The 26,822-nt window shown below is 43.9% G+C and overlaps 1 protein-coding gene across 4 annotated transcripts in view; it reads right to left on the reverse strand.

Moving 5' to 3' along the window:
- Window positions 1–26,822, reverse strand: part of CTNNA2 (catenin alpha 2) — a 420,763-nt gene that overhangs the window by 77,853 nt on the left and 316,088 nt on the right. For all 4 annotated transcript variants that reach the window (XM_081207007.1, XM_081207009.1, XM_081207010.1 and 1 more), the window contains 3 exons: window positions 12,947–13,039; window positions 12,168–12,324; window positions 6,922–7,122 (listed from right to left, as the gene is read on the reverse strand). In XM_081207007.1, the coding sequence (XP_081063133.1) occupies window positions 6,922–7,122; window positions 12,168–12,324; window positions 12,947–13,039 (451 nt within the window). The remainder of the gene's footprint in view (window positions 1–6,921; window positions 7,123–12,167; window positions 12,325–12,946; window positions 13,040–26,822) is intronic.

Genomic DNA, 26,822 nt, shown 5'->3' on the forward strand with positions numbered 1-26,822 from the left:
GTCAGGAATGGCTCTCCTGGTAAGCAGGAGCTGCAGCAATAGCCTCTCAGCTGCAAAGTCATTGTCATTTACAAGGTGGGAGAAGAACAAGGCAGTGGAGAGGCTGGGGGGGGGGGCAGATGCTCTAAGAGAATCAATCCATTGCTACTACTAGTGTTTCTGTGAAGCCCCAACTTTGCTCCTCCTGGTAACTGACATCACCGCTGCTGCCGAGAGCATATTCCTGTGGCCCTACCCTGCTGGTGCAATCTTGAGCATGTCAGCCATGATTCCCGTTTCTCCACTTGCTTGGAACGTCTTGAGTACCCCTGGCTTTTCCTTGATATGTCCCTCTTGATTAGGAAAATCAATCTTTGTGAATTCAGATAAGAACTCTCCTGGTGCTATTTCAATCCAGTTTCAGATCCTTAGATGCCCTGGTTGATGACTTTTGTTAGAAGAGGGATGAAGGGACTGCAGCTCTGTTCAGTCTCCTTGACATCTCTGTGGCATTCAACATCACTGACCATGGTATTCTCCTTGAGTGGCACTGAGGGTTAGAATGGGAGGCATTGCCATGCCCTGGTTCTGCTTCTACCTCCAAGGTTGCTTCCAGAGGGTAGCAATGGGAGACTTCTGCTCAAAACTGTGGGAACTGATGTGTGGTGTTCTGTAGGATCATTCTTGTTCCCTATGCTCTTCAATAACTATATGAAATTGTGGGGAGAGGTCATCAGGGTTTGGCGTGAGGTGTCATCTGCATGCTGATGACACCTAGGTCTGGTTCTCTGTTCCATTCGAATCAGGAGAGGCAGTTCAGGAGTTCTTTCTGTATATGTTGGAAGCCCCCCAGAGTGGCTGGGGCAACCCAGTCTGATGGGCGGGGTACAAATAATAAAATGACGGTGGTGAGTAAGCCAGACTCAGGCTACTGGAAATTCTGACAATACCAGAATAGCAGGGATCACAGACTGTTTGGCTTCTTGCCCATTCTGTTATCTTCAGTGATATCATCTCTCCTTTAGCTGCTAAGTGTCCCTAGATGGGGTAGGGTGGAGGGTAGGAGCAGGGAAAATTAGTTGCTAAAGGAGACCTGGGATAAGCCGAGATAAACACTGGGCAGGGAAAGGGGACTATCGGCCCCAGTTTACTGGCTGTCAATCTCCTCTTGTGAAATGACAGCCTGCTTACTTGTGGCGGCTTTTGATGTGATCAATGTAGCATGTAGCCCAGCTCTCATTTCAGGGTTTTAGTTAAATCTGGAGTTCTTTGAACTCAGGCTATCCTGCCCTGCGGTAGGAATTTATTTTCCTCCATATATATCCTTAGCATGGATGCCTCCACAAATGAGAAGGAGAAGAAAATACACCCTAGCCTAACCCCAGAAAAACAGCTGGGGGGAAATAGCACTTTGCAAGGCTGTGTGGATTTTTTCAGCTCAACCTCCAGATGCTTTCCTTGAAGAGATCTGTGAAAGTGTAAATAATAATTATGAGAGAGGGCTGTGCCCAGTTTCCCCTTTTCTATTATCATTCAAATTAGTTCCCCTCTAGATCTTCCAAAGCTCCTCATTTGAAAATGAATAAATGTTCAATTAAAGAAAAAGTGGGGAAGCAAATGGAGTACAAAATGGTCTCACCCACATGCGGGTCGAATACAATAGGATGTTTAAGCATCTAGGGCAGAATCTGGCCTTGTGCAACAGCAACAACTTACTTACTTATTTACATACCCATTTGCATTCTCCCAGCATCAGAGTCATTGGTTTACCATGAATATATATATGGCAAAGTGAATATTAGCGATAAGAATGCACAAATTACGGAAATGTGATTTGATTCATGGCAAATTTCCTTCATAGAAAACTAGAGTTATACCAGAGTTATTTAACTACAGACATGTCTTACTACATATTAAAGCCGGGAAGTTGACAGGGATAGCTTGCTTGCCAAGGAGCCGCTGGGGTGGAGAAGATAGCTGGCCCTACCATTAGGTAGAGTAATATACTTGCCTGGTTTTCCAGCCCCTTGCAGCCAGCCTTCCAATCAGCCATGCTGAATGACCCTCTTACTTCTCAGGGTCCTTCACTGGTGTGGTCTCAAGGATGTGGTTTGAAGGCAGATGTACTAACCTTGCTGAAACTAAGCAGCTCTGGGATCCGGTCAATGCCTGGATGGGGCACTGCCTGGGAACCCCATGTACTCTGCTGTGAAGGCTATCGCTGGCTACTAGCCACAATGGCTAAGCTCTGCCTCTATGGTTGGAGGCAGCAATGCTTCTGAATACCAGTTACTGGAAACTACAGGAGGGGAGAGTACTCTTGTGATCGAATCTTGCCCACAGGTTCTCCTCAGGGACCTGGTTGGCCACTGTGAGAAAAGGATGTGGGACATGATGGGACATTGGCCTGAATTAGCAAGCTCTTCTTAGGAGTCCCATAATGGAAGACTGTAGCAAATGAATAGTCAATTACTCATAATGCTCAGGAATGGAGTACAGAGATCAGTGAGGGGAGGCTGACAAATAAAGGAAAGGAAACACACAGAGTGAATAAGGAGTGTTGGTCTGCCATAATCAAAATAAAAAAATTCCTTCCAGTAGCACCTTAAAGACCAACTAAGTTAGTTCTTGGTATGAGCTTTCATGTGCATGAAAGGGAAGGTAGTCATATTATACATGACTAAACCATTTTTCACCTTCTCACCCCTTGCCTTTTCCTGTAAGACCTATTGCAGTCATTAAGAGTCGTCAACAGGCTCATCTCAGCTATCTGCCAATCTCCCATTCCCACCACCCTTCTGAGTAATACCCCTCCCCACCTTCTCACTATATAGAAGGATCTGGCAACTTCTGTTTCAGTGTATCTGAAGAAGTGTGCATGCACACGAAAGCTCATACCAAGAACTAACTTAGTTGGTCTTTAAGGTGCTACTGGAAGGAATTTTTTTTTATTTTGAATAAGGAGTGGTTACTTGTGAGACAGTGGTGCAGTGAGAGAGACCTGGGATCATCCTCACGGACAGCGGATGAGGAAGTGAATTTGCTTCCACTGTACCACTTCAGGTTGCAAGTGGGGATTCACACAGTTGAGTGCTCCTCCACAGGAAGACAATTAACAGTGAAATCCAGCATAGGAGCTCACACCTAACAGAGTGCACCCATAACCATTTTTGCCTCCTAATATGCTGTTCATGAGAGCTAGGCCAGAGAAGAAAGTAGTTATGGAACAAATAGAGAGGTTACAAATTGTGAAAGGCTCAGACACAGCTGTAGTGTTGCAAAGAGAGAAGGGAGAGCAGGGGAAAATAATAATAATAATAATAATAATAATAATAATAATAATAATAATAATAATAATAATAATAATTTTATTTATACTCCACCCATCTGGATGGGTTTCCCCAGCCACTCTGGGCAGCTCCCAACAAAATATAAAAACATTATCAAAAGTCAAATGTTTAAAACTTCTCAAAACAGGAGGTGTTGAAATAGATATAGGTATGGATTCAGATGATATAGATATAGACGATATAGATATAGATACAAATATAAATATATACTTAGACTCACTTCAACTGATTTAGTGTGGAGCCTAGGAATCTGCCTTCCATTGGGTCAAACCATTGCTCCATCAAGCTCAGTATTGGCTACACTGACTGGCAGCAGGTCTCCAGCATTTTAGAATGCCCTGTCCTACATGGAGATGCAAGGGATTGACTTTGGGACCTTCTACATTTAATGTGGATTCTCTATCACTGTGCTACTTGCTCTCCTCTGTACTGGGAATGAGATAATTCCCCTCTTTATGGTTCCTCTGCTTTGCGTTCCCCTGCTCCCAAATTCCAGTTTAAACAGGAGAACTGCTAAAATCATTCCCAGAATCTAGAGTATGCAGATTTGGCCAAAGTTCTAGGAAGCTTCCACTCCTTTGGCTTCTTCCCTCGTCCCATCTACACTGCAAAACAACGAGAACATCACTGATAACAACCATGTATGTGGCTCCATCAGGATTCATTCTGTGCACACCCGCTTCCGCACGCAGGGAAAATTATCATGCCAAAGGGATCTTGATGCAATTGTATGAAAAGAACTTCTCAGACTATACTGGAAAGAGCCCTCTTGTGTCGTCTTGCAAATGAACAATGTAATACAGCGTGCACTTTTTTGGGGAAAAACCAGGCATCTGCAATTAGGCACTCTATGTCAGCACTGCACAGCAATTAGATCTTTTAAACTTTTTCCTTTTTCTTTTTGCATAAAAACCCTGAAAGGGGGGCTTGGCCAAATATGCATTTACTACAGGGCTGTTAGTACTTTATTATAATTCACGCTTTATTAAAGAGCACATTAAATATGCCATGGAACCATTTAATGTGTCTGCTGCAGATTTGGTTTATTGTATTTTTATCATTGTGAATTAGTTTTATGAAAAGCAAATAGGCAAAATTTTGCATAATGCTGGACCTGAAATTTTAGCAATTATAGATGTCTTTTTTTTTTTTTACTGAACACTGAGCATGCCAGAATACAAAATTGTTTTTTATTTTTTTAAGCAAACACTCACCTTTTATTAATGAAGGGTCTAATGGAAATGGAGAGAATACTTAGCTGGTGATCCCCAAATGGATTTGCATTGGAGAATTTTAGACCCACACCTGCTGCACATTTCATCAGTTTGTGTGGTTTTTTCAAAATTTATTTATTTATTTATTTATTTATTTATTTATTTATTTATTTATTTATTTAAACCAGTCCACATCTCTAGGTGGTTTCATTGTCTGGGCTAACTGGCTATTAACAGGCAATTAAAAGGCCCTAATCCACAGCTTTATGAACATCCTGGTGCATATGCAGATCTTCTGCAAAAGCAAGATTCCTTGCTCCCTGCAATGGAAAAGGAGATTCCATGCTCACATCTCTGTGTGTTTATGGGACTGCCTCCTTCCCCTGACACGAATGAGAGAGATATTGATACAGCTGGACAATATGAAGCCCTCCTGATGCTATTGGACTTCAACTCCCATCAATACCAGCCAGCATGGTCAATGGTCAGGAGCAGGGCCAGATTTAGTTTTGATGAGGCCCTAAGCTACTGAAGGTAATGGGGCCCTTTATACGTCCAGCTGTCCTTTGTCAACAACAAATTGTCACTGTTTTTTGTGTTCAATATATGTTATATGGTAATATGGTCAAGGACCTAATAGGTATCTAAAGCCATTTGCACATAACGAAGTATGTATTTTATCAAAGTAATTGTTACAACTAGTCCATACAGAATGTAGGCACCCTATATATAGAAATGAGCAAACCAGTGATATTTTAGGGAGCAGGCTAGCAGGCGGGGCCAATTACTTACATCATAGGAGCCTACACAACACAAAACACTGTTACTATCTGTAGGTTTTATTTTATTTGTTTTTATCTTATATTTTGGAAATGTACACCCAGGTTTTTTTCCTTTATTTTTTTGGGGGGCCCCCAAGATTGTGGGGCCCTAAACTATGGCTTGTTTAGCTTATAAGTAACTCTGGCACTGGTCAGGGGTGCTGTGAGTTGTTTTCCAGAACCCCGGGAAGGCACTATGTTGGATAGTTCTCTGCTCCCCATAGTTGCACCAGTCAATTAAAGAGGTGCAATCAGGATCTCTTGCAGCAGGGGTTTTCAACTATATTTATAAAACACACAGCTTCCCTCAGAGAATCAGGAGAGCCATAGTTTGTTAAGGATACTTGCTACTGTTGCTCTGTGGGAGATAAACTACAGTTCCGGGGGGGGGGGGTTGGGGGGACATACAGTGGCAGAGATCAGGTGGGGCGTGACACGCCATCCCACAGGGGTGTGGCACATGTCCTGGGGGTGTGCCGTGCTGCCCGCAGGGGTGTGGCGCACGCCCTGGAGGCGTGGCGCACTGCCTGCAGGGGGTGGCGCCCAACACGGGGGGGGGGGACAGACATGATGGCACCCCACCCCTTCCTCCGCCAGTGGGGACATATGCTCTGAATGTATGAGGTGAAAGAAACTGTAGTTTCCTGAGAGCAGCAACTCACAACTCAACTAAGAATCCACTAAATATTGATTTCATGATTTCACACATGCTGCTCTAAAAGAAACATGAATTGCACATAAAGAGAGTGCTTTAAGGCTGCATTCAAGGAAGAAAGGTACGGCTTCATCAGTAAATCAGTTAAGGGTGGCATTAACCTTTCCCAAACCGTTTCCATAAAATACCAAACCCATGGAGAACATAGCACACAGGATCAGTACCAGACTTCTGGGGACTTATTGATGCTGATGGGGCCCAGCCCCACAATACACAATCCTACCTCACACAATTATTTTTTTCTGCTGCTGCCGCCACAGCAATGACAGCAATACCACTCACTGTCCTCCATACAGGGTCCCCAGAGAAACATCTTCAAGGTGAGTAGGCAGGGGGTAAAGCTTTTTAATACGAGCTAAGATGGACTTCCATCAACGGTGACTGCTCACCAGCTGAATTTACCCAAAATGTACTGTCCTGGCTTATAAGCTCTACGGTTTTATAAATTTCATAAATCTAAAGGCGCCTAAGGCATTGCATTCTGGGTAAATTAAGGCAATGGGTGCTGAGCTTGGCTCCCCTTCAAAAGCAGCAGCAGCAGCTACCTATAGCCCAAATGGCCATCTGGGGCCTGGTGAGGAAACTTGGCACAGCCAGGTTTGGCTGGTAATGGGCCTTTCTGAGCCCCTGGGGTCATGGCGAGTGCCCAACTTGGTTGAACACTGGCACCAGGCCTGATTGCCCATGGTTCAGACCTATCAAACATGCTTCAACATGTAGTGGCTGGCGGTGACTGGGTCGGAAGCACCACTATGCAAGCTTTGCCACAGGTCACAGAACCAATTGTTGATTGACCTTAAATGGAAAGAAAAAGAAAAGAGCCATTTGCTGTCTGCACTCACCTGTTTCGGAAAGCAGCTTTGTCGCTTCTAGCACCTTCTCTGTGTAAACCCCAGCTTCGTAGTTTTCCATCTCGGCGTTAATGATATGGATGACCCTAGCTGCACGGCCTCGGATTGCCCCCGCGGTCCTGTCCAGCGTGTCAACATCTCCCTCTTGCAGTGCAATCACACATTTGTTGACGTCCTCCAGAATGTGGTTTTCTGCACACACAGAGACACACAAGACAGAATGTTTGTTGTGTGGCTCCTTTCAAAGAACGGTATGATCTGTCTGTGCAGCAAGGCTGCGAGATGGATCACAAACAAAATCCTAATTTACGGAAACATCTAGGGTGGGGATGGAATAAGATGACTGAGACGGGCCCAGTGCCACCCAGAGAATCCTTGGATGAACAAGGTTAAAGTCCAGGTAGCCTAAAGCTCAATATTTCACTAAGAAGCTTGGAGTTGGGCTAGCAGAGCCAAAATTAAAATAAAAGAACGGCATATCACAGATTTCTGTCATATGAGACAAATTTGGATCTCTCCACAAGGCAGATGCCTCAGTCCACTGGTTCATAGCTAGTGTAAAGGAAATCACACTAGCAGTGCTGGTCACCATTACTCCCTCCCTAAGCACTGGCCTAGACTTCATTATTATAATCAGCACTGTTCATACCAGGAGAGATGAATGGGAGAAGAAGAAGAAAAACAAAACCCCTGCAAATCCTCCTTAAAGAAAACCAAATCCTGTTCTCAGGGGAAATTATGCATTTCAATTTACTTATTTTGCATAAGCTTGTTCAGTTTGAATACTCAACTGGATATTTGAGCTTTCATAAAATTTCAGGGTGTTTTTCCCTCTCCATTGTTGGCAAAGAATGGCAAACTTGTAGGACAGAAATAAGAATATTAACAACAGCAACAATAATAATGTTGCCAGATCCCTGCCCCCAAAGAGCATACAATATAAATGTTAGCAGTAGCCAAGACAATAGAGGAAAGGAAGATTCAACAGAGTGGAGGGAGACGGTAGGTTTCATTCATTCATTCATTCATTCATTCATTCATTCATTCATTCATTCATTTTGTGCCTTTTTCATTGACAGGCTGATCAATGAGAGTCAAGGTAGTGTCATGCATGTAGGAGTAATTTCGGCTGAGAGCTGAAACTAAGCAGGCTGGCCAACAGCATGCCTTATTTACTTGACACATTTTATCCCACTCTTAAGATTTATTTACCTAGGACAACATATGAGTTCCGCATAACCCCAGTAGATAGTGCTGGTTTTGACCTATAAAGCTTTAAACTGTTCAGGACCGCAATACCTCAAGGACCGCCTCTTTCCATAGGAACCTACCCAAACCCTGAGATCATCTTCTGAGGCCCTCCTTCGTGTGCCTCCTTCTTGAGAGGTCCGGAGGCTGGCAACACGAGAACAGGGGCTTCTCTGCAGTGGCTCCCCATCTGTGGAATGCTCTCCCTAGGGAAGTTCGCCTGGCGCCTTCATTGTACACCTTTAGGTGCCAGGGAAAAACGTTCCTTTTTAATCAGGCCTTTGGTTGACCTGATTGACATCCTACACCCTTTTAAAATGTGGCTCTATTTTGGGGGGTGCTATTGGGTTATTGTTCTTATTTTGATTTTATATATTGTGATATTTTCGGTGAACCACTCTGAGACCTCTGGGTATAGGGTGGTATATAAAAATAAATAAATAAATAGCTGTCAACGGCTAGATTCCAGTTGTGGATGGACTACCACCCTATATTCTTTTAAATGTGTTTGCGGGAGGGGGCGCGGGGAGGCGGGGGTTATTGCTTTGTTCTTGTTCCTGTTTTTATTATGCATTTGGTGTTTTTATCTTGTATCTTTAAGGACCTGAGATCTGCAGATAAAGGGCGGTATATAAATTTAATAAAAATAAATAAAGATGCTGACACAAAGTTATTTCCCACTGAAACAAAGGTATGTATGTGTATGTGCGCGCGCGCGCACACACACACACACACACACACACACACACACACATTTTTTAACTCCACTCAAGTTTCCCCCCCCCCATAGACTTTGTAAAAAAAAAGACATGAAAAAAACTAACTGGGGGTGGGGAGCTCTCCACCATCCTTTCTCTGCATCTGGCCTAATTGTGAAAAAGGCAAAAAAAAAAAAACAAAAAAAAATAACCTAGTAATTCTAGTGGAAGAATGCAAAATGAAGTAGATGCACAGCTAAGCTGCAAGCCCTGTCTTACAGCTATTTGAAACCTCAATTGACAAAATGCATCTACATCCTGGAGATTGCAAGCACACAGTTGCAAAGTACATGGACTACTTTTTACTTCAAGGAACAAAACCTGCTAAGACATTTCCTCCTTTCTTTTGATCTTCTTGCAGTACATCTCCCAGAGGAAGAAGTGGCAATTGTTCATTTTGCATAACCACAAAGCTCTTTCCTCTATAAACCAAACCTTGCTGAACAGCTGATGGAACCTCCTCCAGCCCCCACAGCCTCTGACTTAGGTAACCACAAGGACAGAGAGGCAAGAAACCAAACAGGGCACAGAAGTTGAGGTGCCTGACTATTTGCAGATGGTACCCTTCCATTATAAACCACTGGGAAGCTTAGAAGTTTCTCATTTTCTTTTTAGCAGAGTGCACCCAAAATTCCATAGGAGGTGAACTGGCTAGATCATGCAGTAACTGGCATAGTTCCTATCAGCAAAGAGTGCTTGAGACTGCCAAATGGCAGCTATATGCTTGGAACCACTGGAGTAAAAAACAAGGTTCAAGGAGAACAGATGGTCCCAGAGAAGGTGATTCTCTGTCCCTGACCTTGCTGATTTTGGGAGGTGTGTGCCAAGAACTGAAGCAATTCCAAAATGCCTGCTTGGTCCACAGTTGTCATTTGTGCACAGAATTTACCATTTGTCTTACAGCGTTAGTTGCTGGGCAACTTCCTCTGCAAACCGTTCTGCTAGTTTTCAATGTGATTCTTGTGCTTTCCATAGCAATGCACAGCCAAAGAGTTATGGGGGGAAATTAGAAATGTTTAAGGGAAGATTGAACATGTGGCTGCTGAAGCTCATTGCAACATTGGCAGGCTCCCTCTCTCTTGGTCTGAATAAAGATTAGGGATGGCAAAAAGAGTAATAATAATAATAAATTTTAAATAATAATAATAAATTTTCTTTATACCCTGCCCTCCCTGGCCAAGACCGGGCTCAGAGTGGCTAACGTCAGGTATAAAAACAATTGATTAAAATACAACTTAAAAACAGGATTAAAATACAACTTAAAATGCAGCCTCATTTCAGTGGAAGCCCAGATCAAAAACTGGGGGGAGAAAACGTCAAATCTTCACCAAGGCCAGCTATCCAGACTGGTCCTACGTGGGCCAGAAAAAAGCCAGGGAAGTCCTCAAATAGGAGTTCCATCACAGAAGGAAAAGGAAAGAGGAGGAGGGGATCAGGCTGATTCCAAGCCAAAGGCCAGGCGGAACAACTCTGTCTTACAGGCCCTACAGAAAGAAATTAGATCCCACAGAGCCCTGGTCTCATGAGACAGAACGTTCCACCAGGCTGGAGCCGGTGTTGAAAAGGCCCTGGCTCTTGTTGAGGCTAATCTGACTTCCTTAGGACCCGGGACCTCTTGAGTGTTGCTATTTATGGATCTTAAGGTCCTCCGCGGGGCATACCAGGAGAGGAGGTCCCGTAGGTACAAGTACTTATCCCGCATAATATTATGTGTTGCAGTTCAAGGCTGGATTACCGTAATGCGCTCTTCGTGGGGCTTCCCTCATTCTGGATCTGGAAGCTGCTGTTACTGCAGAATGCTGTGGCATGACTACTGCCAGGAGTGAGGCTTTGTCAGCATCTAACTCAGGCACCCCCAAACTCGGCCCTCCAGATGTTTTGGGACTACAACTCCCATCATCCCTGGCTAACAGGACCAGTGGTCAGGGAGGATGAGAACTAACTCCTGTATTCAGAGATCTGCACGGGTTGCTGATTTGCTACCAGGCCAGGTTCAAGGTGTTACTATTAGTTTATCAAGTCCATAACAAGTTGGGATCAGTTCATCTACAAAATTGCCTTACTCCACATGTGCCCACTTGACCACTTCGGCTGGCGCAATTGGCACAATACCCACAACACATCTGTAAGAACTTGATTGTTTAGTGTGGCGGTGGCTACACTTTGGAACTCCTTGCCTATTGAGATCAAGCAGGCACTTTCGCTGTACTCTTTTTGGCACTTGCTAAAAACTATTCCTGTTCAGATAAGCCTACCCAGATGCTTAGAAAGTTGAGGTGCTCTTAATCTGTTTTGGTATTTTAGCTTTTACAAATTTTAAAGTATTGTTGTGCATTTTCTGCCTCTTGTTTTATCTTTTTGTAAACCGCTTTGATGCTTTTGACAATCAAGTGGAGTGTAAAACATATGAAACATAATAATAATAATAATAATAATAATAATAATAATAATAATAATAATAATAATTCATATAAAAAGCACTAGGTTGGACATGTGTGGGATCCATCAATGGATCCATTTGGACTAGCTGCAATGGCTATGCTTTACCTCCACTGTCAGAGGCAGCTTGCTTCTGAATACCAGTCACTAGAAACCACAGGATGGAAGAGTGATTTCGCACTCAGATCCTGCTTGTGCACTTCCCATTAGGGCATCTTGTCGGCCACTATGAGACCAGATGGGCCTTTGGCTGGATTCCAGCAGGGCTCTTCTTATATTATATACTTATGAAAGCCAATTTTCATTTTAATGGCTCATGCTTTGCATCGCCATTATAAAATATGGCCTCGTTCTTGATGGGCTGATTCACATACTTAGATGGTAGCACCTGCCCTTTGGAACCGCCTCCCATTATATATCAAGAAGGTGCTGTCTCTATTGCCCTGTTGAATATAATCCTTTTTAAGCAAGCCTATAAGTTGAGATTTATATCCATGTTGGTATCTGTATTGGATTTGAATTGATTTTATACACATGCTGCTGTTTCAAATCTCTCTCTCTCTCTCTCTCTCTCTCTCTCTCTCTCTGTGTGTGTGTGTGTGTGTGGTGTTGTTCTTATATATGCAATTGTTCCTTTTTAGGTTTTTCATAGTTTCATTGTATTGAAAAATCACTTAGATATGCCCTAAGGGAAGTGATTCAAGCTTTGATAAAGCTTGGCTTGGCTTATGAAGACTCATCCTGGAACAATTCCACCTGTTCATTTAATGGATGTTGTTTGGATGGTGTTACCTGAGACAGAGAGGAAATCATCCACAGAAGTGATATCATCGACGGCCTCGGTGAGAACCCGCACTTGCTTCTCCCACTGGTCTTTGAAGACGTCCATGTTGTCCTGGGCCACTTTGCTCTGGGGCCTGGCAGCCAATGTCAGGGCCGCGTTTATCACCTATGAGTCAAAATTGGTTCTTGTGAGCAATGACAAAGAGAAGAGAGAAAGAGAAAGAGAGAGAGAGAGAGAGAGAGAGAGAGAGAGAGAGAGAGACCCTTCTCGAGGAAAAAAAAGAACAATTTGATTAAAGACTACATTAAAAGCCCAGCTGTGTGCTTTGATCGCTTCGTTCATTAAGCGAGGCTCAGTATACAAATGCATTTTTCGCTATTTGGGCAAGGCAATCAACAATATAATGGAAGGCACAAGACTCTAATCTTCGTACCGGGTGTTTTTCTATGTCAAGCACCTTATGCTCTTTGGTGTGGTGTAGTGGTTAAGAGCGGTAGTCTCGTAATCTGGGAAACCGGGTTCGTGTCTCCGCTCCTCCACATGCAGCTGCTGGGTGACCTTGGGCCAGTCACACTTCTGTGAAGTCTCTCAGCCCCACTCACCTCACAGAGTGTTTGTTGTGGGGGAGGAAGGGAAAGGAGAATGTTAGCCGCTTTGAGACTCCTGAAGGGGAGTGAAAGGCGGGATATCAAATCCAAACTCTTCTTCTTCTTCTTCTTTAATACTGCAGAAGGCTTCCAAGTATATACAAGCACAGACATATTTTTCATGCACAAATATGGCTTACCTGTGGACACAGACTATCAATCTGGGTTGCTGCCATGCGGACTAATTTTACACCTTCTTCGTTATTGGAAATTGAACAGGCCAAATTGGCAACCTGCAATAAAAGCCAGCAAAAATAAAAATAAAAAATGGGTTTGCTGGTAATGTGGAGAATTCTCCCCTCTCTCTTTTTTATTTGTATGAAAAAATGCCTAGGAACAAAGAAATTGCATGTTAAGGGTATTAGCTTCTTGCGAGCCTTCATCAATCTTGGTCAGAAACCTCCCAAAGTGAAAGTAAGGCCTAAAAGGGAGCAGAAAGTTCACCTTACCAAATCTATCTTTGTTCCTGGCTGAAAGGACAAACTGCTGAATGGACATGATGCAGTACATATAACCAGAAAGATCCCCTATGCTTTGAGGTCCCTTAGGTAGGTAGGAACGGCCGAATCTGTCAATTTCAGGTTTCTCATTTTCTCAACCTTATCTTTAGTTCTCCACATTTCTGTATCACTTTTGACTTTTTAAAAAAAGTTCTCATGAAATTTCCTCCATAAATGCAAATTCATCCCCCTAGAGACATTTTTGCAAAGCATGTTCCCCTGATATAATTCATCTTTGCATGCTATTTTCTTTTTTTTAAAAAAAAATCCACTCTACACTAGCATGAACATTTCCGTACACATTGCTTGGCTGAAGAACTGCACTGCAAAATTTGGAGAAGTGTGCATTTTGAAGGATGGCTGTGTTTCGACTAACCTATTGTTCCCAAAAGGGTGAATTAGGTAGATTCAACTTTAAATGTGAACTGAATCAAATTTCTCCCCCATCCCTGTCCTAAGCACAGGGAGATTTGCACTGAAAAAGAATGAGAACTTCTGGTGCATTGGAAATGGTTAGTTGGTGTTTTTGTACTGTGAAGAAAAGACATCAACAAATCAACATTAAGACCTCTGAAGCTGCTATATAGACTGCCTCTTGACCTCTAGCTTGTGAATAGCTCTCTGAAAAATTTTCTCAGGAGATAGTGTCTATCTATCAGAAGAATTATTCATGCTTGAACTCCCTCTGCCTCTCCTACACTTTTATTAGCAATAAATGCAAACATGTTATCTGGCCCTGGTTCAAATCCCATAAATATCCCATGTTGCTAATCTCTAATGCTAATTTTGGATAGAGACCTGTCTCACACAGAATCATGGCAAATGATGTGGATCAAGCCAATGGTCCATTCAATCCAGTATCCTGTTCTCATAGTGGCAGACCTGTGGAAAACTTGCAAGCAGCACCCAATCACAACAGCAGGTTCCCAGTAACTGGTTTTCAGAAGGTACTGTCTCTGACCATTGAGGCAGAGCACAGTCACCATGGCTACTAGCCACTGGCAGCCTTATCCTTCATGATTTTGTTATCCACTGTTATTAAGGCTGTGGTTTTCAAGAAACACTTTGTCAACATCTACAGAAGCAAAAACTTCTCTCCCTCCAGATAGCACCCCCCCACACACACACACAATAAAGTAAAATAAAATAAAATATGTGCAACTCTTAAGCTTTAAGAAACTTAGAAGAGGAACTCCTGGCCTGAAAACTTTTTAATGTTAACCAAACAAATAAGCAAAGCAAGTTGAGTGGCAGATGTAAAAAATGAAGCTAGATCTGGCTTGGGTATCTGAAAAGCTTATCGACTCCAAATTCTAATTCTCTATTAAAACCAAAAAATGTGTTTAATAAATATTCTGCTTGGGTATTATTTATTGTGCCCAGAGGCAAAGCTACCAGTTGGAAATGATTCATGAATGAGTTCAAATGCCTCTGTTCCTCTTTTGCCATTCCTTTGGTCTCCCCTCGTGGCATTAATCTGTTCCCGTTTCCAACGCACAGCACCATATAAGCCTGGATCCATCTGTTCAAGTAGCATTCCCCCCCCCCCTCCAGCTCTCCCAATTTCACTCCACTGTTATCAAGGACGCAACTTGCATGCATTGCCGTGTCAAGACCTATGGAAGCAACAGCCATTCTAGGCGCCAAGAAAAGCCTTCCAGACACATCCCGGCCCAGCTCTTGATTGAAACGTGAGGGATCTTGTTTTTATTTCAAAGGGAGACAAATGAATTGGCCTTTTCACTAACAGCCCTGCAGCGCCCACGTCAGAAATGCTCTGTTAAGATGACAGGCTCCAGCTGATTTGCTGTGTTTGCTCGTCAGCTGCTGCTTTGCATACATCCAACGATACCCCTAATCTTCATTAAAAAGCCCCCAAAAGCTACAGCAAACAGTAATTAGGATGCAAAGGCAGGGCTAGGGATTCAGATCCTTCAACTTAAAAGACATAGTGCAGGATTAGGGGCCTTAAACACTAGCAAGGAACATTAAAGTTCAGATGGGCGGGCGAGACAGAGACATGTGCTTCTCCTATTACAAAATAAGCCATCTTTCAAGCTTCCTTTCCCCTTTTATGATCATCAAGATGAAAGCACTGTCCTAAGGCTCCAAAAGCACTACATATCTAACCTGTTCTCGAGTCCACTGAATATCACCTGAAAGCCACTTTAATGGCACCATAATAGGGTACCTTGAAATGGCAACAGAACCATCAAGCTGGTAGCAGGCTAAGAAAAGAGAAGCCTTTTCAATGCATCACTAGTGGGTCATCTTGGACTCTTTCTTTGTATGGGGGGAAAATCACATGCTGAATACAGTAATGCTTAGGTCTGACTTTAAGTGCCGTCCTGCTTTTTAGAAGCAACAATTCATCAATTTTCACCAAGCTAGGCTGCAGATTGAGTCAAGAGAGCTTTCCCCAACCCTGTGTTTTCGACTGCAGCTACAGTTGGCCCCAGCCTGTTGGGAGCTATAGTCCAAAAGAGCTGGAGGGCACCAGTTTGGGTAAGGCTGTTTTAAGATATTAAAATGCAGGCGGCGGGGAGGACAACTGTTTATCTCACTCATGATACGCCAGTGTGGTGTAATGGTTAAGAGCAGTGGACTTGTAATCTGGTGAACCGGGTTCGCGTCCCCGCTCCTCCACATGCAGCTGCTGGGTGACCTTGGGCTAGTCACACTTCTCTGAAGTCTCTCAGCCTCACTCACTTCACAGAGTGTTTGTTGTGGGGGGAGGAAGGGAAAGGAGATTGTTAGCCGCTTTGAGACACCTTAGGGTAGTGATAAAGCGGGATATCAAATCCAAACTCTTCTTCTTCAACATCATCATCATCATGGTGTGTAATGATGGAGAACCCTGCTTGGAGGGTGTTGACCACTTCTTAATGGGAGTCCCACAAATATACTTCATTCTATCAAGTGGCAATCTGAGTGTCACAATGCTTTGAAAGAGCTTGCAATAAAAGAAATGGATGAAACTTAGATGAAGGAAATGAGGGGATGCGCATCATCATCAAAAAAGTAGATGACACCAAACTGGGAGGGCTAGCTAATGCATCAGAAGACAGAATTTGATTCAAGATTACCTTAACAGATTGGAGAACTGGCTCCAAACTAAGAGAAATGATTTCAATAGGGACAAATGTCAGGTTCTGCACTTAGGGGTAAGGTAAAGGTAAAGGGACTCCTGACCATTAGGTCCAGTTGTGACCGACTCTGGGGTTGAGGCGCTCATCTCATTTTATAGGCCGAGGGAGCTGGCGTACAGCTTCTGGGTCAGGTGGCCAGCATGACTAAGCCACTTCTGGTGAACCAGAGCAGCACACGGAAACGCCGTTTACATTCCCGCCAGAGCGGGAATGTATCTACTTGCACTTTGACGTGCTTTCAAACTTCTAGGTTGGCAGGAGCAGGGACCGAGTAATGGGAACTCACCCCGTCGCGGGGATTCGAACCGCCAACCTCCTGATCGGCAAGTCCTAGGCTCTGTGGTTTAACCCACAGCGCCACCCACATCCCTCGCACTTAGGGGTAGTCACCTCAGAAAAGGCACATTCTTGTGTTACTACTTTCCAGATCTCTCATGGAGGAGGCACACAAAGAAGGGCCTTAGATGACTATCACAGGGTCTAGGTTGGTTCATATGGAAAGAAGTGGTCCTTGAGGTATGGTGGTCCTGAGCCATTTAAGGTTTTGTAGTTCAAAACCTGCACTTTGAGTTGGGCATAGAAACTAATCAGCAGCAAGTGCAGTCTGTCCAGGATCAGTGTGCTGTGCTCAAACCATTTTGCCCCATTTTGCCAAATTCTGCACCAGCTGAAGTTTCCAAACTGTCTTCAGAGGCAGCCCTATGTATAATAAAGGTAAAGGTAAAGGTACCCCTGCCCGTACAGGCCAGTCTTGACGGACTCTAGGGTTGTGCGCTCATCTCACTCTATAGGCCGGGAGCCAGCGCTGTCCGCAGACACTTCCGGGTCACGTGGCCAGCGTGACAAGCTGCATCTGGCAAGCCAGCGCAGCACACGAAATGACATTTACCTTCCCGCTGGTAAGCGGTCCCTATTTATCTACTTGCACCCGGGGGTGCTTTCGAACTGCTAGGTTGGCAGGCGCTGGGACCGAACGACGGAAGTGCACCCCGCCGCGGGGATTCGAACTGCCGACCATGCGATCAGCAAGTCCTAGGTGCTGAGGTTTTACCCACAGCGCCACCCGCGTCCCTATGTATAATACATTGCAGTAATCTAACCTAGAGATTACCAGAGCATAGGTGGCAGAAGTTAGGCTATACTTGTCCAGACAGGGGTGCAGCTGGGCCACTGATGGAAGGCACTCTGTGCCACTGAGGCCACCTGAGCCTCAAGTGAAAGCAAAGGATCCAGAAGTAAAGGTAGCATAAAGGTAAGGTAAAGGTAGCATAAAGGTAAGGTAAAGGTAAAGATGACTATGGGGTGTGGCATTCATCTCACATTTGTGGAGGAGGGAGCTGGCGTTTGTCCACAGACAGCTTTCTGGGTCATATGACCAGCATGAATAAACCACTTCTGGTGCAACAGAACACCGTGACTGAATCCAGAGTACACAGAAACGCCATTTACCTTCCCGCCACAGTGGTACCTATTTATCTACTTGCACTGGCGTGCTTTCGGACTGCTAGGTTGGCAGGAGCTGCGACAGAGCAGCAGGAGCTCACCCCGTCGCATGGATTCGAACCTCTGATCTTCCTATCAGCAAGCTCAAGAGGCTCAGTGGCTCAGACCACAGCACCACCCATGTCTCGATCCAGAAGTACTCCCAAGCTATGTACCCGCTCCTTCAGAGGCAGTGTAACCCAAGCTTCACTTTGTTGTCTCTCATCCAGTCCTTTACAGAGGCAAGACATCAGTCCTGCACATCCACTGCCTTGCCTGCAGACGTAAAGGAGAGGTAGAACTGTGTGTCCTTAGCATATGGCTGTCAATGTACTCCAAAACTCTGGAAAACCCCATGCTTAAGCAAAGGTTAGATTTGCCATGGATGATGCAGCTGAGATTCCTGTAATACAGTGGGTTGGAATAGATGAACCTCAGGTTCCCTTCCAAATCTACAATTCTATGATTCTATGAACTGTAATAATACCCCTAGTTTGCCTGGATGGAGGATAGAATTGTATGAGGTACGTTGTTTTAGAAGTTGAACGCACACTCGCACTATTGATCCAGACTCTACACGCATCCACACAGCATGTGTGCATCTTCATCATATCTACTTCGGCCTTCAGGAACTGATCTAAGTCCATTTGTCACTGTGGGAGCATCCATACATTTAAGGAGAACTAGGTTCTTGCCAACGCAAGTGGCCCATAAAATATATATGCATGCCAAAGTACCTGGCTAAATTGGTTTCTAAATTAGTATTCATTAAGTGGCTCAAGCTGCTAAATGTGTGCTTTTTGTAAGGCTGATTCAACAGAAGTAAAAGAAGAAAGGCCTTTTTATCAGAAGGTCACAGAGATTAGCTCTGCAACTGGACAGCTGACTCAGCTAGGAAAACAAAGTCCATGGAGGGCATTACTATTACTATTACTATTACTATTACTATTACTATTACTATTACTATTACTATTACTTTTACTTTACAACCAATGATGGTTAATTCCACAAATGGGTATAAAAAAAAATAAGCCATTTAGCACCATGCAGGTAAGTTGGCTTCTTGCACTGTGAACCTTCAAGCCAAATTCATCAAAAGCAAAAAGTGAATTGGGGAGGCAGGGTGCAGGCTAAACCAGGCTTATCTTGGGTTTCATCTTGAGTGGAGGGCAAGGCAAAACTGGGAGGGAACAATCCAAAATAAATTCTCCTTCTTGCTCAGCCCAGCGAGCAAGACTGTTGAACATGTAAATGGTGTCCTCTGTCTGGTGAGAACAGGGACTTGCCTCATTTTGGAGAAGTTTAACCTTTGATGATTCTCCAGGTGAGCACAGCTGGACACACCATCTCCTAGCTCTCAGTCTGGCAGCAAGTAATTCTGCATTGAGTTTGGGAAGACCGGTTCATTCTACTTTTAAAATGTTGGGCCCACAACAAAAGGGTTGGGGTGGTGATTAGTGGCAGACTTTGGGCTTTTAAATTTCAGCGGCCCCTTGTGCGATGCCAAAATTTGACACACACCCTGCCTCCCACACTCCATTCTAAATCCTTATTTTGGTGCCCCCTGTGGCACCCTCTCAGCTCTGCACCCAGTCCAGTGCAGGTGAACCATTCACACTCACTTAAATCTGCCTCTGGTGGAATTGTAAAAGAACTGAGTGTGTCACACAAGCCTTTCACTCTCTTGCCCCCCTTCCCCATACCCGTCCATCTTCCATGCCACTTCACTGCTGTTTTCCTCATTTTGCTGCTTCCTCTTCCTCTTTGCTTGCATGCTTCTCCTGACATTTCCTGCCTTCTCTCGCTCTGCTCCTTTACAGCCCTCCCACATTCATGTGCTTGTTCACCTCTTCCCCCTTGTCTATTGTCATCCCTGTCTCTGTCGACCCCACCTCCCTCGCTCTGACTTCTCAGTTCCTCCTACCAGCTGCATCTGGTTCTGCCCTCATCGCCCTCGTTCACCCTTCCCTGCCCCCTCGCCTCCTACTGTGTTTTAGCATGTCTTCATCCCACCTCCTTCCTCCTCTAAGCTGCCTGTGCTCTATCCCCTCCATCTCTTCCCTTCCCCTATTTGCCTTATATCTTCTGGTACTTCCTGCTTCCTCCTCTGATCAAATGCAGACAGTGGCTTTGTGCAGTCTGCTGTGGATTCATGTGACAAGTGGATTCATGTGACAAGAGACCTGGGTTTTTTATGCAACTGATGCATGCATAGTGCTTTTTAAGAGTTTGGAGAGAATCTGCCCTCTTTGCTATTCCTTCTTTCCTCCCTCCCTCCCTTCATTTTGCTAATCTTGGTGTTCCACTTGGACTGCATCAGGGTGGGCATGCACCCTTAAACATTACTATTATAGGAAAGCATGTCCCATAGTGCAACCCATTCACTGTGTCTGCTGTCCTCATTCTAGATGAGTGCAGTTGAGTACACAACTAGACCATAGCCACTTAGGTACAGATTTCCAGCAGATTTGGGATTTGCTTATATCATTTTGGAAATTCAATACAGTGGTACCTCGGATTACATACGCTTCAGGTTACAGACTCCGCTAACCCAGAAATAGTACTTCAGGTTAAGAACTTTGCTTTACGATGAGAACAGAAATCGTGCTCCAGCAGCGGAAGGCCCCATTAGCTAAAGTGGTGCTTCAGGTTAAGAACAGTTTCAGGTTAAGAATGGACCTCCAGAACGAATTAAGTACTTAACCCGAGGTACCACTGTATCCTGGTCCACTTTTCCACATGGTGATCTGTAGCACCTATAATTGGAGATTCCATTTTATATGAAAGCAACAGATGGACGAGTTAACCATAGCTCATTTCGGAATGACTCATAAATAAGTCAAACCACTTCCCCCCAAAATGGAACATGGCCCTGTTTTATTTCTGAAACAGTCTGAAATAGATGCCACTAGGCACCATTTGAGAGTCAGGGATCACTTATCACTCCATTGAAATACAAGGGGACAACGAAAGAGGTTTAAAGGTGTTCTAAAGGCAAATCTAAACAAATATAGTATAGTAGTATAAGCGCTGATAAGTGGGAAACACTGGCCTGCAAGTGTTTGGAGAACAGCCTTTACCAAAGGTGTTGAGGACTTAGAAGAAGCATGAACTCAGGGTGAAAAGGAGAAACAAGCTAAGAGGAAGTCACATTTGGCAAACTCTCACTGTGATCAACTCCCACCCGGAAACCTATGTCCCAACTGTGGAAGGACATGTGGATCCAGAATTAGCCTCCAAAGTCACTTACGGACTCACTGTGAAGACTGTGTTCATGGAAGACAATCTTACTCAACTATGAGTGATCACCAAAGAAGAAGATCACTCCATCAAATTCAAGTTACATGCACAAGTACACATTTATCTGGCAAAATGTCTCGTTGAACTTAATAGGATAGGATTGTGCTGTAGGTGGAAGAACTTTGATGAATCTGTATGAGCAAAAAACCCAGTTGTGGCGGAATCCATCCCAATGCAAAGGACTCTCTTGCCCCCAGAGTCCTCAGTGGAAAGGTGAGTGTTAACTACCCACCAGCCTGCAAGCCTTATGATCCTTGCATCTTATTTGAGGTGTGCATAATGAGATCCCAAAGCTTTTATCTGAGCCAAAGGCCAGAAAGTTCCACTGGCATCTTTCCTCCTACAAACATATGAAGGGTTTTGGGTGGACTAAGGAACACCCCTCTCTTCCCTGCCAAATGCCACCCCAACATTATACACAGACCCTGCCCCTGCCAACAGGGACAGATGGGGAAATAGTGTTGGAAGCGACAGGGAGAAATTAAGGTGATTGATTTATTTTCTAAGGCACACGGATAAACACTTTTTACTTCCTGATGGTGCACATTTATGCTCCTTCCATTCGCAGAAGAAAAATTTATTACGCCTATCTGACAGAATTCCTCCTGCGAAGGTCAGAGATAAATGGGCACATCCATCTCCTTTTACCTGTCTTCCCCCAAATTGAGGGTTCTTTTTCAATGTTCAATCTGAGAGTGGAGTAAAGGGGGGGTGCTGGTTTTGTTTTGTTTTTTACCTCCACTCCACCACCAGTTCTACCTGTTTATTTATTTTCCAGATTGGAAAGAAAGCACTGAACAAACAGTGCAATGAGAAATAAGCAAGGAACAAGAGATGTTTAACCATCCCCGATGTTGAAGGGGGCAAATCTGCAAACCCACCTCCCACGCAAAGAACACAGTGCTTGTGAATGGGCACGAAATCTTCCCAGATATGTTGATGTGCCTTCAACTTTCCTATGAAGTCATGACCAATTATCTGCAGCGCACACTGTGACAGGACAAAGCAAAGATTAACTCCGTGCCAAACAGAGGCAAGATTTTAATAATACAGCTTCTGTTTTGTTGTTCTTTTCAATGGATGGGAGATGATTTGAATCATTGCATGGTTGGCATTATTTAATCAATCTGTTTATTTCCATTTACAGCCACTGCAATATACTACATAGAGTGCTGGGGCTGGGGGCTGGGGCAACCTGGGGGTTCTCTTGTACTGGATTGGAGGGTCCATGGCCTGAGATATGTCTGCATGCTTCCCAGTGAATAGACAGGAATGCACACTAGACACAGAGGGAGGTAATTGAATGCCTAAATATAAAGCACATATCGGCATTTTTACTGACTGTACTACTACTAGACATTTACATACTCACATACCTCCAGGCAAGCAAGAGATACTATCACAGTTCAAGGCAGGGTTGGCCCACCTATGAGGCAGAGTGAGGCAATCCGGGCCCTGAGAAATGCCCTGCTCACTGCCTCCTGCACTTGTTGCCCATTTCTTTGATGAAAATAGAGACACCTTTTAATAATAATAATAATAATAATAATAATAATAATAATAATAATAATAGTTTAATTATTATTTATACCCAGCCCATCTGACTGGGCTGCCACAGCCAATCTGAGTGGCTTCCAACATATATAAAAACATAATAAAACATTAGACATTAAAAACTTCCCTATATGGGCTGCCTTCAGATGTCATCTAAATGTTGTATATTTTTAGGTAGGTAGCCATGTTGGCCTAACACAGTCAAAATAAATTTAAAAATTGGCCAGTGGCACCTTAGAGACCAACTAAGTTTGTTCTGGATATAAGCTTTCGTGTGCATGCACACTTCTTCATAATACACACAAAAGCTTATACCCAGAACAAACTTAGTTGGTCTCTCAGGTGCCACTGGACAATTTAACAAAACTAAATAGAATTAAAGGTTGTATAGTTACTTGTCACCTTGACTTAGAAGTCACATAACTCCATACCTGCCAACATTTCTCCAATGAAAAAAGGGATATCCTAAGGGAAAGTGGGACAATCTGGGATCAAATAAAAAACTGGAATAGCTTCTGTAAATCCAGGATTGTCCCTGGAAAATAGGGACACTTGGATGGTCTGCAACTGCCTTCAGCATGCCAGGGCTGCCCTAGGCAATCTCCAGTTGTCTCAGGTGGTGGCAGTGGGCACCATTTTCCATTTTGCCTCAGGTGGCAAAGCATCCTGGGTTGACCCTGGTTCAAGGTCATACTATGGTCAGGTATAATCACTTGTTTTAGCGATGAACAGGGCTAGTGGAGTGTCTGACCTATGGGGAGTCCCAAGGGCCAGACAGAGAGATCTGGAGGGGTGCATTCAGCCCCAGGTCTGAGGTTTCTATATCCCTGGTGTATAGGATCTACATCCTACACTTCAGGAAGATATTCAGAGTTACTGGATCCAGTGCTACGGAGTCACTGTGAAGGCTTGATTGACCCTTTTGTATGAGGGGAAGACAACATTAGTGCTTTGGACTACATTTCCAGTAAGCCCCATCAAGTATGGTCAGACATGGTGGGAGTCCACCACATCTCAAAAGTAGAACATTGGTGAGCCCTGCCCTAGATGATTGCTGGTGGGATGAAGAAGCACCACCACCATAACAGTGGGGATTGAACACACACACCATTGACTTGAATAGATGCAACTTACATGAGGTCCATAAATGCACTTAAAATGAGGAGCCCAGCTGCAAAGCCATTTTGGGTGTTGCCATAAGGAAGGCTGATCGCCGAAGAATTGATGCTTTTGAATTCTGGTCTGGAGGAGACTCTTGAGAGTCCCATGGACTGCAAGAAGATCAAACCTATCCATTCTTAAGGAAATCAGCCCTGAGTGCTCACTAGAAGGACATCCTGAAGCTGAGGCTCCAATACTTTGGCCACCTCATGAAAAGAGAAGATTCCCTGGAAAAGACCCTGATGTCGGGAAAGATTGAGGGCACAAGGAGAAGGGGATGACAGAGGACAAGATGGTTGGACAGTGTTCTTGAAGCTACCAACATGAGTTTGACCAAACTGCAGGAGGCAGTGGAAGAGCCTGACGTGCTCTGGTCCATGGGGTCACGAAAAGTCGGACATGACGAAGCGACTAAACAACCACAACAACAATGTGACGTGTGTAATATATACCATATGTGTGCATCAGCCAGTGAGAGCCAGTGTGGGGTAGTGCTCTGGTCCATGGGGTCACGAAGAGTCGGACACAACTAAACGACTAAACAAACATGATTGCAGAAATGAGAGTGGCTGCCTTTGTGAAGGTCTACATAGCTCGTGCCCCATGCAGTCTTCATCACGATGTAAGCCCCACCAACCGGCACACACATGGCTCCACGTTTCTGATCCAGGCCTAAGAGCTACTTTGGCCTTGCTATTTGACCTTCCAAACCACAGAATGAAAGTTATACCCCAGGGTCCAATGCAGGATTATTTGTTTTCCCTCTTGTAGATAAGGAACGGCAAAGTGAGTGTTGCTCAGAATAACCTTTGCTTGTTTATTTTTGCAAATGGCACGATGCAAACAGAATTATTGCTGTAACTTCAGAAGTTCTGCATCAATGAATACAGAAACGGGGGGGGGGGGAATCCCACCTATCCAACTGAGATCTGATAGTGGTATAGGAAGATTCTGGAGCACACAGCCAACAGATTCAGCTTTCCTCTTAAAGATTCTTCTCAGTGTTAAGACTCACCATGTAAGCTTGAAATAAGAGTTTTTATTTATTTATTCATCTAATACTTTAGCAACACCACCACCATGAAAAAATGCTGCTATTTTATTTTTTAAAGGTGCAAGCAGGGGAAGGGAGACAGACAAATCTACAACACGGTGGGTGGGGAATAGAACAATTTGTTGTAGACTTTGGCTATTGCAACATTAATCACTGAATGCACTGAATGCATATCTCTAAATTATGGGATGTCTAAATTAAAGCCTGCATTTTTCTGGGTTTTGGCTACAGTTTAATCTTTATTAGAGAGCTAACGGAACTGTACAAATTTTCAGCTGAGCAGTAAACCAAACCATATGGCCTATCTGATTAAGGACTGCTACGGGGATAATATCCCTGATTAGGCCTCACATATTATCCCAGTCCTCAGAGATTTGCAGTTTAACTCATGAAAGCAGATTACCTTTTCCAAAGAAGCATTATTAGCTCGTAAATACATAAGACCGTTTGCACATAATTGTGCTGCCTTTCTCTCCATTTCAAAGCCCTCTGATTAGATGGCTTCTCTTGCAGTGCTTAAACAAACAAACAAAAAATTAAAAATATTTCAGGCCGACTAAACGCAATTTTCGTAATGATTTTCTAATAAGCATAACTTAAAAGAAATATTTTCAGCAACCCACTCTTGTGCAGCACAAAACAGGAAAGAAAACACTAATTGGTTTTTTATTATTATTAAAAAATGCATAAGTTTCCAAATGGGGCTCTAGATTAAAGAAAAAGATGATCTGCTAAAACATGAATTTAGCTGTTGATGTCTGAATGCTCTTGATAATTTTACTACAAGAGCTAATCCCAACCTAGCATTTCTCCTTCAGAGAAGAATATCTCTGAAGCGCCAAAGCTCAGTGATTTAGCATCTGTCTTGAGTGCAGAAGGTCTATTGTTCAATATAGATAGATAGATAGATAGATAGATAGATAGATAGATAGATAGATTCTTTATTGTCATTACACTAGTGCAACATTGCACAAGTGCAACGAAATTGGATGCCATCCCTTAAAAACAACAAAAGCAAAACAACAACAACAATCAAACAAACCACCTTCCAACCACACCCACACCCACCCCCAAAAACTCCCAGATCTCAATATCGAGTTACAGCATTCAAAAAGGCCACAGCTCTTGGATAGAAACTGTTTTTCAGTCTATTTGTCCTTGACTTGATGTTTCTATACCTCCTGCCAGAAGGCAGTAGTGCAAACAGACTGTATCCCGGGTGAGATGGATCCTGCAGGATGTTGTTTGCTTTCCTAAGGCAACGGGAACCGTACAGTTCTTCCAAAGGTGGGAGAGGGTGACCAATAATCCTTTGGGCTGTGGTTATGACCTTCTGGAGCACCTTCCTCTCCCTAGCTGTACAACTGGAGAACCAAGCACAAATACAGTATATAAGTATGCTCTCTATGGAGCCTCGGTAGAAGGACACCAGCAGTCTCTCACTCAGATTGTTCTTTTTTAAAAGTCTGAGGAAATAAATTCTCTGCTGGGCCTTCTTCACCAGAGCAGTGGTATTTGCGCTCCAAGTCATGCCCTGATCCATAGTCACTCCCAAAAACCTGAATTCTGCCACCCTCTCCACCCGTTCCCCGTTGATATACAAGGGCTGAATGTCCGCCTTTTTTCCCCTGTAATCCACCACCAATTCCTTGGTCTTAGCCGTATTAAGAGCCAGATTGTTCTCTCCACACCAAACACAGAGCCGCTCCACCTCGTCCCGATAGGCGGACTCATCCCCTCCTGAAATGAGCCCCACCACCGTAGTGTCATCAGCAAACTTGATGATTTTGTTGCTGGAGTAGATGGCTGTACAGTC

This window comes from Podarcis bocagei (genome assembly GCF_964188305.1).
Source record: "Podarcis bocagei genome assembly, chromosome: 9".
NCBI lineage: Eukaryota > Metazoa > Chordata > Lepidosauria > Squamata > Lacertidae > Podarcis > Podarcis bocagei.